The sequence below is a fragment of the Arachis hypogaea genome, chromosome 15, assembly GCF_003086295.3.
Source record: "Arachis hypogaea cultivar Tifrunner chromosome 15, arahy.Tifrunner.gnm2.J5K5, whole genome shotgun sequence".
Classification (NCBI taxonomy): Eukaryota; Viridiplantae; Streptophyta; class Magnoliopsida; order Fabales; family Fabaceae; genus Arachis; species Arachis hypogaea.
In genome coordinates, this window is record NC_092050.1 from 2,033,049 (window position 1) to 2,046,172 (window position 13,124).

The following is a 13,124-nucleotide window of genomic DNA, read 5'->3' on the forward strand; positions in this document are numbered from 1 at the left end:
TATCTCTGCTATGATGGAGTTCCATGATTGCTTAGAGACATGGAGGTTGATATCTTTAGCCATCATGTCTTATTTTGCAGATGATGAGTGTGTTTGACAAACGCGTTGGCAACTTTTATCCTTTTGAACGCATAAATGATTTTACTTCTGAACGCATGTTTAGGAGAAACTAAAATTTGTAGTTTTTGCGTTTACGTTTATGGTAGCGGATTACCTTTGGAAAATTAGGTAAAATTTATTTCTTTTTAATCAATTCTACTTTTAATTTTCTTCTATAAAAAGGATACTAGTAACTATTACTTTCATAGTAGTTCATTATAGTTTTTTCTACTTCTTTATAGTTCTTTGTTCTATTTTTTTATCAAAATCGTTTAGATTTATTTCAATCACTAGCAAAAGTGAATATTTTAATTTTCTTTATTATTTTTAGTACTCTTTTTTATATTTTAATTTTAAGTTTTTTATTGTATTTTTTATTTATACGATAAATATTTTTATATTATTTGTGTAGTATTCTGATTTCTCATGTTATGCTTTTATACGAGTTTTTTTATCATTTATTGTACTATTCTTTATATGTATATTTTTCATGAAGTCTGTTTTATTTATTTTAGTATTCTGATTTTTTATTTATTTTTATTTATTTTATTCATATGACAAATAATTGTTGACGTTTTTATTTTTTTTAGTGCTCTTTCAGATATTTTATAAATTTTTATAATATTTTTGTTATTTTTTATTCATATGAATTCTTTTTTTCTATCTTTTACTGCATTGTATTTATGTTGTGTATAAATTTTTTTATTTTTTTATTCATATGAATTTTATTTACTGTTTATTATATTTTTTTTGTTTATGTGATATATGTTGTTGGTTTTATAGAATTTTTATTATTTCTTATCTGTATGATTTTTTTATTCTTTAATATATTTTATTTTTGTTTTGTATTAATTTTTTTATTTTTTATTCTTATTTTGTAAAATTTATAATTGTAATTATTATATACCACGTTTATTATAAAAAATTTGTATAATATGAATTATGATTCTATAAAAAAAGGATAAAATAAATAAAAAAATTAATTATAAATAATAATAGAGTCATAAATAATGAAAATTTATAGTCCAAAATAATATTAAATTAAAGAGTACCAGCAGTACTGAAAAAATTATAGAATATTTTTTTTGTTTCATATTATAAAATTGACAGTACTCTCTTCTATATTTTTTTATTATATTTATTTTATTTATATGATAAATATTTTTTATATTATTTTGAATAGTGTTCTTAAAAAATTATTTAAATTAATATTTTTTTGGTAATTTTTTATCTAAAAATAAGTTTGAGTAGTATAATTCAAATAACATTCATTTTATTATAATTTATTTTAATATTAAAATTGTCTAACATAAATTACTTAATACAAACTTATTTTTTTTTTATCAAAATTCATTTTATGCAAATTTTTATTTGTAAACCGTAATTTACAAACACACGATATCTCTTCGATTATTGCATGAATGATGGAATTAATGAATGACAAACATTCTTTACTATATCGTATTATGGGTATTTGGAACGTGTTTTCAGACGAGTAAAATTAGTAGAAAAATGCTTTATGTATTTATTTTATCTAGTTTGAATGATTAGTCAATATACGTCACTTCTCCATTGGTAGAATACGAGATACGATTGAGTACAAATGAGACGAAGTTTTTTAGTTTTACGAGACGAAATAATAAATCAATTTAGATAGATTGATTATTGCATGAACGATGGAATCAATGAATGACAAACATTCTTTACTATATCGAATTATGGGTATTTAGAACGTGTTTTCAAACGACTAAAATTAGTAGAAAAATGCTTTGCGTATTTATTTTATCTGATTTGAATGCTTAGTATCGATATAACTCACTTCTCCATTGAAAGAACATGAGATACGAATGAGTACAAATGAGACGAAGTTTTTTACTTTTACGAGACGAGATAATAAATCAATTTAGATAGATTGATTATTGCATGAATGATGGAATCAATGAATGACAAACATTCTTTACTATATCAATGAATCAATGAATGAGAAATTTATTTCTTTTTAATCAATTCTACCTTTCATTTTCTTCTATAAAAAGGATACTAGTAACTATTATTTTCATAGTAGTTCATTATAGTTTTTTCTACTTCTTTATAGTTCTTTGTTCCATTTTTTTCATCAAAATCGTTTAGATTTGTTTCAATCACTAACAAAGTGAATATTTTAATTTTCTTTATTTTTTTAGTACTCTTTTTTATATTTTAATTTTTATGTTTTTTATTGTATTTTTTTATTTATACGATAAATATTTTTATATTATGTGTGTAGTATTCTGATTTCTCATGTTATGTTTTTATATGAGTTTTTTTATCATTTATTGTACTATTCTTTGTATGTATATTTTTTATGAAGTTTGTTTTATTTATTTTAGTACTCTGATTTTTTTTATTTTTATTTCTTTTATTCATATGACAAATGTTGACGTTTTTAATTTTTTTAGTGCTCTTTCAGGTATTTTATTAATTTTTATAATATTTTTGTTATTTTTTGTTCATATAAATTTTTTTCTATCCTTTATTGCATTGTACTTATGTTGTGTATAAATTTTTTTTATTTATATAAATTTTATTTACTTTTTATTATATTTTTTTTGTTTATATGATATATGTTGTTGGTTTTATAAAATTTTTATTATTTCTTATTTGTATGATTTTTTTATTTTTTAATGTATTTTATTTTTGTTTCGTATTAATTTTTTATTTTTTATTCTTATTTTGTAAAATTTTTTATTTGTATGAATTATGATTCTATAAAAAAAAAAGACAAAATAAATAAAAATTAATTATAAATAATAATAGAGTCATAAATAATAAAAATTTATAGTCCAAAATAATACTAAATTAAGGAGTACTAGCAGTACTGAACAAAATTATAGAATATTTTTTTGTTTGATATTATAAAATTGATAATACTCTCTTTTATATTTTTATTTTTTATTGTATTTATTTTATTTATATGATAAATATTTTTTATATTATTTTTGGTAGTGTTCTTATTTTACATGTATATAAAAAATTATTTAAATTAATATTTTTTTTGTAATTTTTTATCTAAAAATAATTTTGAGTAGTATAATTCAAACAACATTTATTTTACTATAATTCATTTTAATATAAAAATTGTCTAACATAAATTACTTAATACAAATTTATTTTTTTATCAACATTAATTTTCTAAAATCAATCTTATGCAAATTTTTATTTGTAAACCGTAATTCAAACACACACGATATCTCTTCGATTATTGCATGAATGATGGAATCAATGAATAACAAACATTCTTTACTATATCGTAATATGGGTATTTGGAACGTGTTTTCAGACGAATAAAATTAGCACAGAAATACTTTACGTATTTATTTTATCTGATTTGAATGCTTAGTTGATATACCTCACTTCTCCATTGGTAGAACACGAGATATGAATGAGTACAAATGAGAGAAGTTTTTTGGTTTTACGAGACGAGATAATAAATCAATTTAGATAGATTGATTATTGCATGAATGATAGAATCAATGAATGACAAACATTCTTTACTATATCGAATTATGAGTATTTGGAGCGTGTTATTAGTAGAGAAATACTTTGCCTATTTATTTTATCTGGTTTGAATGCTTAGTCGATATACGTCACTTTTCCATTGGTAGAACACGAGATACGAATGAGTACAAATGAGACTAAGTTTTTTGGTTTTACGAGACGAGATAATAAATCAATTTAGATAGATTAATTATTGCATGAATGATGGAATTAATGAATGACAAACATTCTTTATTATATCGAATTATGGGTATTTAGAACGTGTTTTCAAACGAGTAAAATTAGTAGAGAAATGCTTTGCATATTTATTTTATCTGATTTAAATGCTTAGTCGATATATGTCACTTCTTCATTGGTAGAACACGAGAGATACGAATGAGTACAAATGAGACAAATTTTTTGAACAGAGATAATAATTCAATTTAAAAAGATTGAGTGATTAGTTTATTTATTTATTTAAACAAATGTTAAAATTTTTAAATTTAATTGTTAATAATAAACATTTAAATTTATCTTGATCTGTTGAGATTGAACTATCGAATTAAAAAAAATATACAAAGATATGAGATGAGATGATAAAATAAAGAGAAAATTTTACTCCTCTTTTTTGCGAGATGCTAAAATAACACTCTCTTCTCCTCTATTTTATAAATGTACATTTTTCTCCTTTCTAACTTTTAAAAAACCTCCTCTTTAATTTATTTTAAATTTTTTATGTTAACTAATATTAACTTTATCTATTTTTTAATAAAAAATAAATTATTTTTTGAAAAAATATCCATTAACAAAAATTTTATTTTTTATCATTAAATTTTGCTTACCAAAATATTCTTTAATAAATTATTTTTTTATTGATTAAATTATATTTTTACCAAAATATTTTTTAAAAAATTAATAATTAAATTATTTTTTTCTAAGATATCTACCCTTCAATAATTTTTTAATTATTAAATTATAATTTTATCAAATTTTTTGTTAATAATTATTTTTATATTTTACTATTAATTTTTCGATATCAATATATTATTTTAACATTAAATAAAAAAATCTTACCACTGTTAATATATATAACAATTAATATATATTAATATTGAAAAATAATCTTATTAGAATTTTTTATTTAATGTTAAAATAATATATATAGATATAAAAAATTAATAGTAAAATATAAAAAAATTGTGAACAAAAATTTTGGTAAAATTATAATTTAATAATTAAAAAATTATTGAAGGGTATTTAAAAAAATATAATTATTAATTTTTAAAAAAAATACAATATAATTAATAAAAAATAATTTATTAAAGGATATTTTGGTAAACAAAATTTAATGATAAAAAATAAAATATTTGTTTAATGGGTATTTTCTAATAAAATAATTTATTTTTTCTTAAAAAATAGATAAAATTAACATTAGTTAACACAAAAAAGTTTAAAATTGATTAAAGAAAAGGTCTTTTAAAAGTTATAATAGAAGAAATGTACATTTATAAAATAAAGGGAAGAGGAGTGTCATTTTAGCATCTCGCATAGAAAGAGAATGAAATTTTATCTAAAATAAAATATGGAAACTCAGGTGCAGTCAGACTTCAAGTGAAGTCAAGAATCGTTAGATAATTTGATTGATTTGACTAAATTTTTATCTAACTGTTCTTAGCTATCAACTTCACGTAAAGTCGTAAAGTCGACTCTATCTGAATTTTTGACTAAATAAAATTGGAGAGAGAGAAAGGAGTAGATGGTACTTTACATAATTTTAAAATTTGTTGATTTTTCGTAGTATTTTACAATTGAATAGGGCATAAATTAATTTATTATTAATTAATAAATTATTATATATAAAAAATAATATATAAAATTTTAATATTTATTTAAATAAACTAATAAATTAACTATCGATGAATTTAAATTAATTATACGGCATCGAAATTTAGATGCATGAGAATGAGATAGCAGTGAAGTGGTGCTTTCATAGCTTGATGGGTACAGTGGTAATAAATGAGAAATGGGCAGTGGTGGTTGGTATATTAAATATTAATGCTTCATTTTGGAGTACCATTTTCGAGGCACATATGGCGGTGTTTCGTATTGTATTATTATTCTTCCCATCAAATTTCTTGATCTAAGGGGAATGAAATTTACACATAACTTTATCTGATCAAATATTTTTGTGGATTTATACTTTTGAAATTAATTTTGATATACTAGTAATTTAAAACTTTTTATATGGTTATTTAATTATATTTATTTTTTAAATAATTATTTATATAATTAATATAAAAAATAAATTTTTTATTAATTTAATTATATATATAAAATTATTTTACATCAAAACTAAATTCTTATACTTTTTTCAATTTTTATATGTAATAAAAGTACACGTTTAACAAGATAATTGATTCTCCTTGAATTTTAATTTTATGGGTTTTGTTTATGTGTCATAAAGACATAAATTAAAAATATTATAAAAAAATATTTGACAGATATTTATAGATGAGATTTATTCGAATTAAAAAAAAGATAGAACCAAACTTATTAAATTTTAATTAGTTTAAGTTAGTTTGGATATAAATTTTTTTGTAAGTGGACCCAAACCACTTAAAACTAGATTGGATCCGTTTGGATAATCTTCTCGTATTCTATTACAAACAAAATTTAGAAAAAAAATAGAAAAAATAGGAAAACTTTATGCAAATAATATGTAATAATAAAAAGAATAAATGAATAATAAATCATCGAAATTACACTTAAATAAATACCATAATTTGAGTTAGAGAAAAATAAAATTATACATATATTATTATATTTTATTTTTTAAAAATTAACATAAACTTAATCGGATAATTAGATTGGTTCGGATACTACAATCCTATAATAAATACCAGAATTAATTAAAGTTGGATTTTAATAGGAGAATTCGATTCGATTATCTATTAAATACAGATTCAATATAATCGGATTAAATCGATTTTAGTTAGGTAATTAGATTTTTTTTTTTGGTGACTAGTTAGGTAATTAGATTGCTTGTACTTGTGAATACCCTAATATTTTATAAAAATTATTAAAATATATATATTTTACATTTTCAATACATTGAATACGATAATTTTTTTTAAATTTTTTATTATTGTATGTTTAAAATATGCTCTTAGGACACAAATTACTTAATCCTAATTTTATTTATTTATTTTTACCGAATTTTTATGTGTGATCGATCAAATTGAGAACTTTATTGTAGCCAAAGATTGAGAACTTCATGTTCATTTCTCTTTCCACTAGTTTAGTTTATACTTTATATGAAGATTATTAATTAAGAAAAATTTTATTAAAAAATATATATAAAATTTAAGTTCTTAATACATTATTAAAGAAATTGTTAATAATCTTAATATGTATAAAACATATATTAACTAAATTCTCAAAGAATTAAAAAAATGAGCTTACCTCCTCCTCAAGTTTAATTGCTCCTTAATTTTGTTTGTTTGATTTATGTATTTGTTTGCAAGGTTGCCAAACTCGCGAGTCTAGGTAAACTCGTGGAGCTGACCTAAACTCGACTCGTAGACTCGGACGAGTTTACCTGTTATAAATTTTTTATAAAAAAATATATATATCATGTATAATATATATATTTACTCAAATATAGGCATTCAAACTTAACAATTTTAACATCAAAACACATAATAAATTAACATAATACTACAATTATAACAGTACTCTAGAGGACACATTCAAATCCTTCACAAATATGCATCTAGTTCAACATAAAACACACAATCACACAATCAAAGCTTCATATAACACAACCGAAAAACAAAAGAAAATAACAAAGCACAATTAAATGTTCTAATAAAGTAAAAGTCTAAAACTGAAATCCTCCAATATCTTCATCTTCTATGGCATCAACATCATCATCTTCACCATCTCCATCAGAAACATCATTTATTTAAGATATTTTGTATTTTTGTCCCTAAATCAACAAATCAACAAACCAAATAATTAATTTAGCAAAGTTATGCAGAGTTTCAGATTTCAATAAACTAAACTAAGCTAAACTAAACTAAACTAACATTTCATATTTCCTAAATTCAGAAGTCAAATTTCAATAAACTAAACTAAACTAACATCTCAGATTTTATAAATTCAGATTTCAGCAATCAATAAACTAAACTAACATTTTAGATTTCCTAAATTCAAATTTCAGATTTCAATAAACTAAACTAAACTAAACTAAACTAACATTTCAGATTTTCAAAATTCAGATTTCAGTTTTCAATAAACTAAACTAAACTATCATATCAGAGTTTCGGTATTTCAGATATTCAGATTCATTAACAAAAAAACATCTAAGTAACTAACAGTCTAACTGTCCAAGTATCTAACACCAGAGCTTATTCAGTAATCCATATTTCATCATTTATTAACAAATATATAACTATCATATATTCAAATTCATTAATCCATATTTCGTCATTCATCACACCAGAATTCAGACTAAAAAAAATTTAAAAAGTTAATTTCAGAATCAAAATGGCAGAAATCATACCATTATAACAAAATTATTTAAATTTGTTCAACTACCAAAATTACAGATTAAACTCACACTAACAAGTAACAACTACCAAATGCATCAATTGATTCAATTCAGTAACAAATTTATTTTTAAACATACCTGAAGGCTGAGATGGCAGAATGAAGTAGGCTCAGCTGAGTAGCTGACACTGGCGTTGGTGCGTTGCTGTGTTGTGCTCCATGATGACCGATGAAACTGTGCTCCACAATGACCGACAGAAGCATGGCTGACACTGGTGTTGCTGTGTTGTGTTGACTGATGTACTCTACGAATCCGCGTTCTTTGATGCAGAACAGGGAGCGAGAGAGTGAGAGTGTATCGAACTGAATGAGAGAACAAGAGCAAGAGAACAGTGGTTTGGGGAACGGCGAACGACAGCGAGGGATCGGGGACAGACGGCGGCGAGGGATGGACTGTTGACGACGAAACGCGAAGAAGAAGAGAGCTTGGAAAAGAGAAGAGAGTGAGTGCGAGCAAAGGGGGTTTAGGGTTAGCTGGGTTAGTGGGTTTTTCCCTTGCTGCCTTTCTTTTTTTTTTTTTTTGCCCAAAACGGGCCGTTTTGGCAAAAAACCCAACCAAAATCAAACTCGCTGACTCGTGAATAAACTCGCGAGTTTGACTGAGTTTATCCGAGTCTACCCGAGTCTACCCAAAAACGAGTTTGTGTTTGAGTTAACTCGATTCCACTACCTAAACTCGTAAACTCGTACGCGTTTACAAGTTAACTCGCGAGTTTGACAACAATGTTTGTTTGGGCATGCACTTTTAATAAATGGGTCTGTTTGGCCAAAATATTACTTGGTGGAGTCTATATATTAAAAAAAAAATAAAATATATTTTTTTGTCTTTGAAATTTATTAAAAATTTTAAAAATAATTATAAATTTTATATTGTTTTAAAAAAATTTTATTTACATTAAATATATTTCTAACAGTTAAATTTTTAAAAAATTTAAGACTAATTTAATAATAATATATAAAAATTATACTTGATTTACTTGTATTAAGAATTGTTCTTATGAAATTATTGTTGAATTAATTTTAAATTTTTTAAAAAATTATCCGCTATAAATATATTTGATACAAATTAAAAATTTTTAAAATAAAATAAAACTTAAAAGTATTTTAAAAATTTTTATTAAACTTTAAAGACAAAAAATATCTTTTACTCTTTAAAAAAATGGATCGAATAATGTGGTCTGTAATAGAGCAAAGACCTATGTGCAATTCTGTGGTGAAGATTTTGATGGTTGCCGCCCAGAACAAAAAGATAAATAAACTGGATAATTGCAGTTAAAATTTGAGCAAGGCAAAGAATATAACGAAGTTTTAGGCTAGGGTAAAAAGGATAATAATTTTATGTTTGCTTCATATGCTTTAAATTTTGGTGAATGCTATAGTGTTTTAACTTATCGAAAAAGATAAATAGACAATTTTAATAAATTTTAAATATTTTATTTTTTATTTTTAAAAACACAAGTTAGACAATTTAAACATCGTAATAAAAGACACTATAAAACTTACCTTAAATTTTATTCAGCATGTTAAAACGAAATATGAAACGAAGTGATTTCGAAAATTAAAAATTACTATTTCTACGCTAAAAATCAAGGATTATATATATATATATATATTCTAAAGTTCAATACTTTTAACTTCTTAGAATTTAACAACCACCACCACAACCATCATGTGAGCCAAAACACACATGATATGAACTAGACGTGCAAAGTTGTGAATATGTGCATGTATCTAAAAACTTATTTATTATTTTTATTCGGTACTTGATCAGTAATATTTTAAAATATAGTATTAGACTATTATATTAAAAATACTAAATTACTCACCAAAAATACTTATTCAAATAAATTAAAATGGCTAACTCTTAATTTTTTATTTAATCTTTAACCAATAATCCATATAAATACAAAAAAATGTAACTAATTTCATAAACTTAATTTTAACATAACATTATCTTATTATTCGGTATTAATTAAACCATAATATGTCAATACTAGGACATTCTACAAAATACAATATCATATATGTTTTATATAAGGTGAAAATTTAGATACAATCGATTTCATGTGAAGTTAATACCTAAGAATTGTTAAATGGTTTGACTAATTTGACTAAATTTTTATCTAACGCCTCTCAGATATCAACTCTTCACCTGAGTTTTCACCTTTATATAACATCATCATCATCAATTTTGAAATTGCCACAAAAATTACACTCAAGAACATTATTATTAAACGGTGCATCATGTTTTGGAGGAAGAGGTGCCAAAGTGCCACCACAATTCTTGATATTACAAACATACTTCTTAAGAAACCTTACATGTGGCACATGATCATGATCATCATCAATCTCATCATTATTACTCCAACTTGCTTCAACCTTGCACCTCTCACACCCACAAACAAACCCATAATCCTCCATCAAGATCTTCTTCCTTGTAGCATAATCCCTCCCAATCCTAAAATAGCTTATGCAAATCTCTTCTCCTTCATCAACATCCTTAATCAACCTAATAACAATGTCATTAGTATTAGTATTAGTATAAGTAGTGTCCATATAATCAAACCTGCAAGCATTGGGAACACAATCATGGTTAAACATTGTGGCTTTTGGGTATATCCCATATGCCTTAATTGATCTCTGAGGTCCATTAGGGTTATAAGGCTCCATCAAGCAGAAGGAATTGATCCTATCCTTTGCAAGAGCCTGAGCAACAAGATCAACACTAAGCTTCTTGTTGGGAAAAAGGGGTGAGATTAGATCATGAAGAAAGTTTGCATCTTGAAGGATAGAATCATCTGGGGTGCCATGTAGAGAAAGCAAAGTGTTGATCTCAGAAACTGCAAGGTTGTGAAGAGCAACAACAAAACGCGCTTGCACTTGATGGTGTTGTTGAAGCAGTGGTGAATGTTGAAGTGATAAGAGTGCTTGGCAAATAGTGGAGGAATGAGAGGAATTGAGGGAAGTAGAGAGGCACTTGTTGCTGCAGAAATGGTGGTTGAGACAAGAAGGACATGAAAGAAGAGTAGTAGGTAGCAGGGTTCTGAAGCAGTGATCACAGTAAGAAGAAGAAGAAGAAAGAGGGGAAGAAGAATAGAGAATGAGAGGGGGTTCAGTGAGGATAATTTGACCAGCTTTGAGAGCTTGAGAGGCTACAAGGCCTCTTCCTTTTCCTGCAATATGCTCCACCCTCAACATTGAATCTGCCATAGCTTCTCAACTTGTCATCACTGTCAACAAGATTTCAAGTTTCAGAGTTGGTCAATTATTGCTTCATCATGTGCTTTTGGGGATAAGCATATTAATATCCACAAATTTTATAAAAAAAAGTGGCATTTTTTTTAGGGATGCTTTCGTAATAACGCGTAAAAAGTTTTTTTTTTTGTAAAAATGCTTAAGTGTCGCATTATTATTGGATGTATTAATGAATTAGTTTTTTTTAAATTTTTTAACAAATTAGAATAAAATCGTTTTTTTCTATAAGAATAACAATAAATTCATTTTTTGGAATTTAATTGTATTTTTAAATTTTTATCAAAAAATTTAAAGATATTCAATTTAGATTGTGTAATTCAATTGGATCAAACTGGGTCTAATAATTATAATGCAGACAATTGAATTTATTATTATTGATATAATAAATCAATTTTATTCTAATTTATTAAAAAATAAATTATTAATCAACTTAATAAAAATGTCCAACAATAACATAACATATATAAATATTTAAAAAAATTTAGTGTCTTTATTAAAGTAATTTTTTTTATAAAAAAATCTACAACTTGTTATAATTATTGGACTTTTAAATTGAGATGCTTTACATCAGTTTTTAGGATAATTTAATTTTTAATAATTTTAATTATCTTCGGTTTCTAATTTTTTTATTTTATTAGAAAAATCACTTTTTAGGTCAACTTTTAATAATAAGTTAGATAAATTAATTTTTAAATTAATTCTTTCGTATAAAAGAATAATTTGATGTTATATGAAGATTAATTTATTTAATAACTAAAATTTATTAAAAATTAGAATATTTGACTAAAATTTTTTTAAAGATTAATTTATAATATTGTTTAAAATTAAATTATTAGAATATATCATATATATTACACGAAAATATTAGATTATATATTAATTAAATAGTGTTTTAAATTTTTTGTTGTAAAAAATAAACACTAAAAAAGAGAGTATTAATTTGATGATTATTTTTTATATATATAATATTTTTTTATTAGCAATAATTGAGAAAATGTTTCACAGCTGTTTCCCTCTCAAACCACCGACCCCGGAATGCTCCACCTTTTTATGCGAATTGTGAAGATCAAGGAGTGATAAAATTTGTTTGACATGCAAAAATATCTTCTTAAGAAGGTCACTATTTAGTAGATTACACTTCTTGTCGGTTATCTAACAAAATTATTAATTTATACATGCACATATTTATTAGATGCTTTTCAATTTTTACATAACTCCACACACACATATATATAATATTAAATAATTTATGAGGAATTTAATTTTAGCAATGGATTTTAACCGAAAGATGTAAAAAAATTCAAATTCAAATCGAATTGTGTTTTTTAATTGATAAAATTGTGAAAGAATAAAAAAAATGAAAAAAATTTATTGATTGTTGATTGATTGAATTGAATTGAAGTGTGTTGTAAATTATGAGGATAAAATTAAATATACATAGAGCATTATCCTATAAAAAATAAAAGCAAATAAAGATAAGATAAGAATAACTAGCGATAAGATAAAGATAAAGATAAGACAAGATAATATAATAAAGGCTAAAATTGTAATTGAATTTATGTATTCTGTTAGGCTAAATTTGTGGATCACGAGACTTCTTTATTATTTTCATGAGTTAAGGTGGAAGAGTAATTTAATATTAA

The 13,124-nt window shown here is 23.6% G+C and overlaps 1 protein-coding gene and 1 long non-coding RNA gene across 2 annotated transcripts; both read right to left on the minus strand.

The window, feature by feature from the left end:
- Positions 1-7,296: 7,296 nt before the first annotated feature.
- On the minus strand, positions 7,297-8,795 carry LOC112747496 (uncharacterized). The gene is made up of 2 exons (XR_003174904.3): positions 8,306-8,795; positions 7,297-7,603 (listed from the first exon to the last, which is right to left on the minus strand). It is a non-coding gene; the product is annotated as an uncharacterized lncRNA (long non-coding RNA).
- A 1,432-nt stretch (positions 8,796-10,227) lies between these two features.
- Positions 10,228-11,731, minus strand: LOC112747497 (histone-lysine N-methyltransferase ASHR2-like). Its single transcript, XM_025795533.3, has one exon. It carries the CDS (start codon positions 11,434-11,436, stop codon positions 10,393-10,395), a length of 1,044 nt encoding a protein of 347 aa, XP_025651318.1. The 5' UTR covers positions 11,437-11,731; the 3' UTR covers positions 10,228-10,392.
- Positions 11,732-13,124: the final 1,393 nt, after the last annotated feature.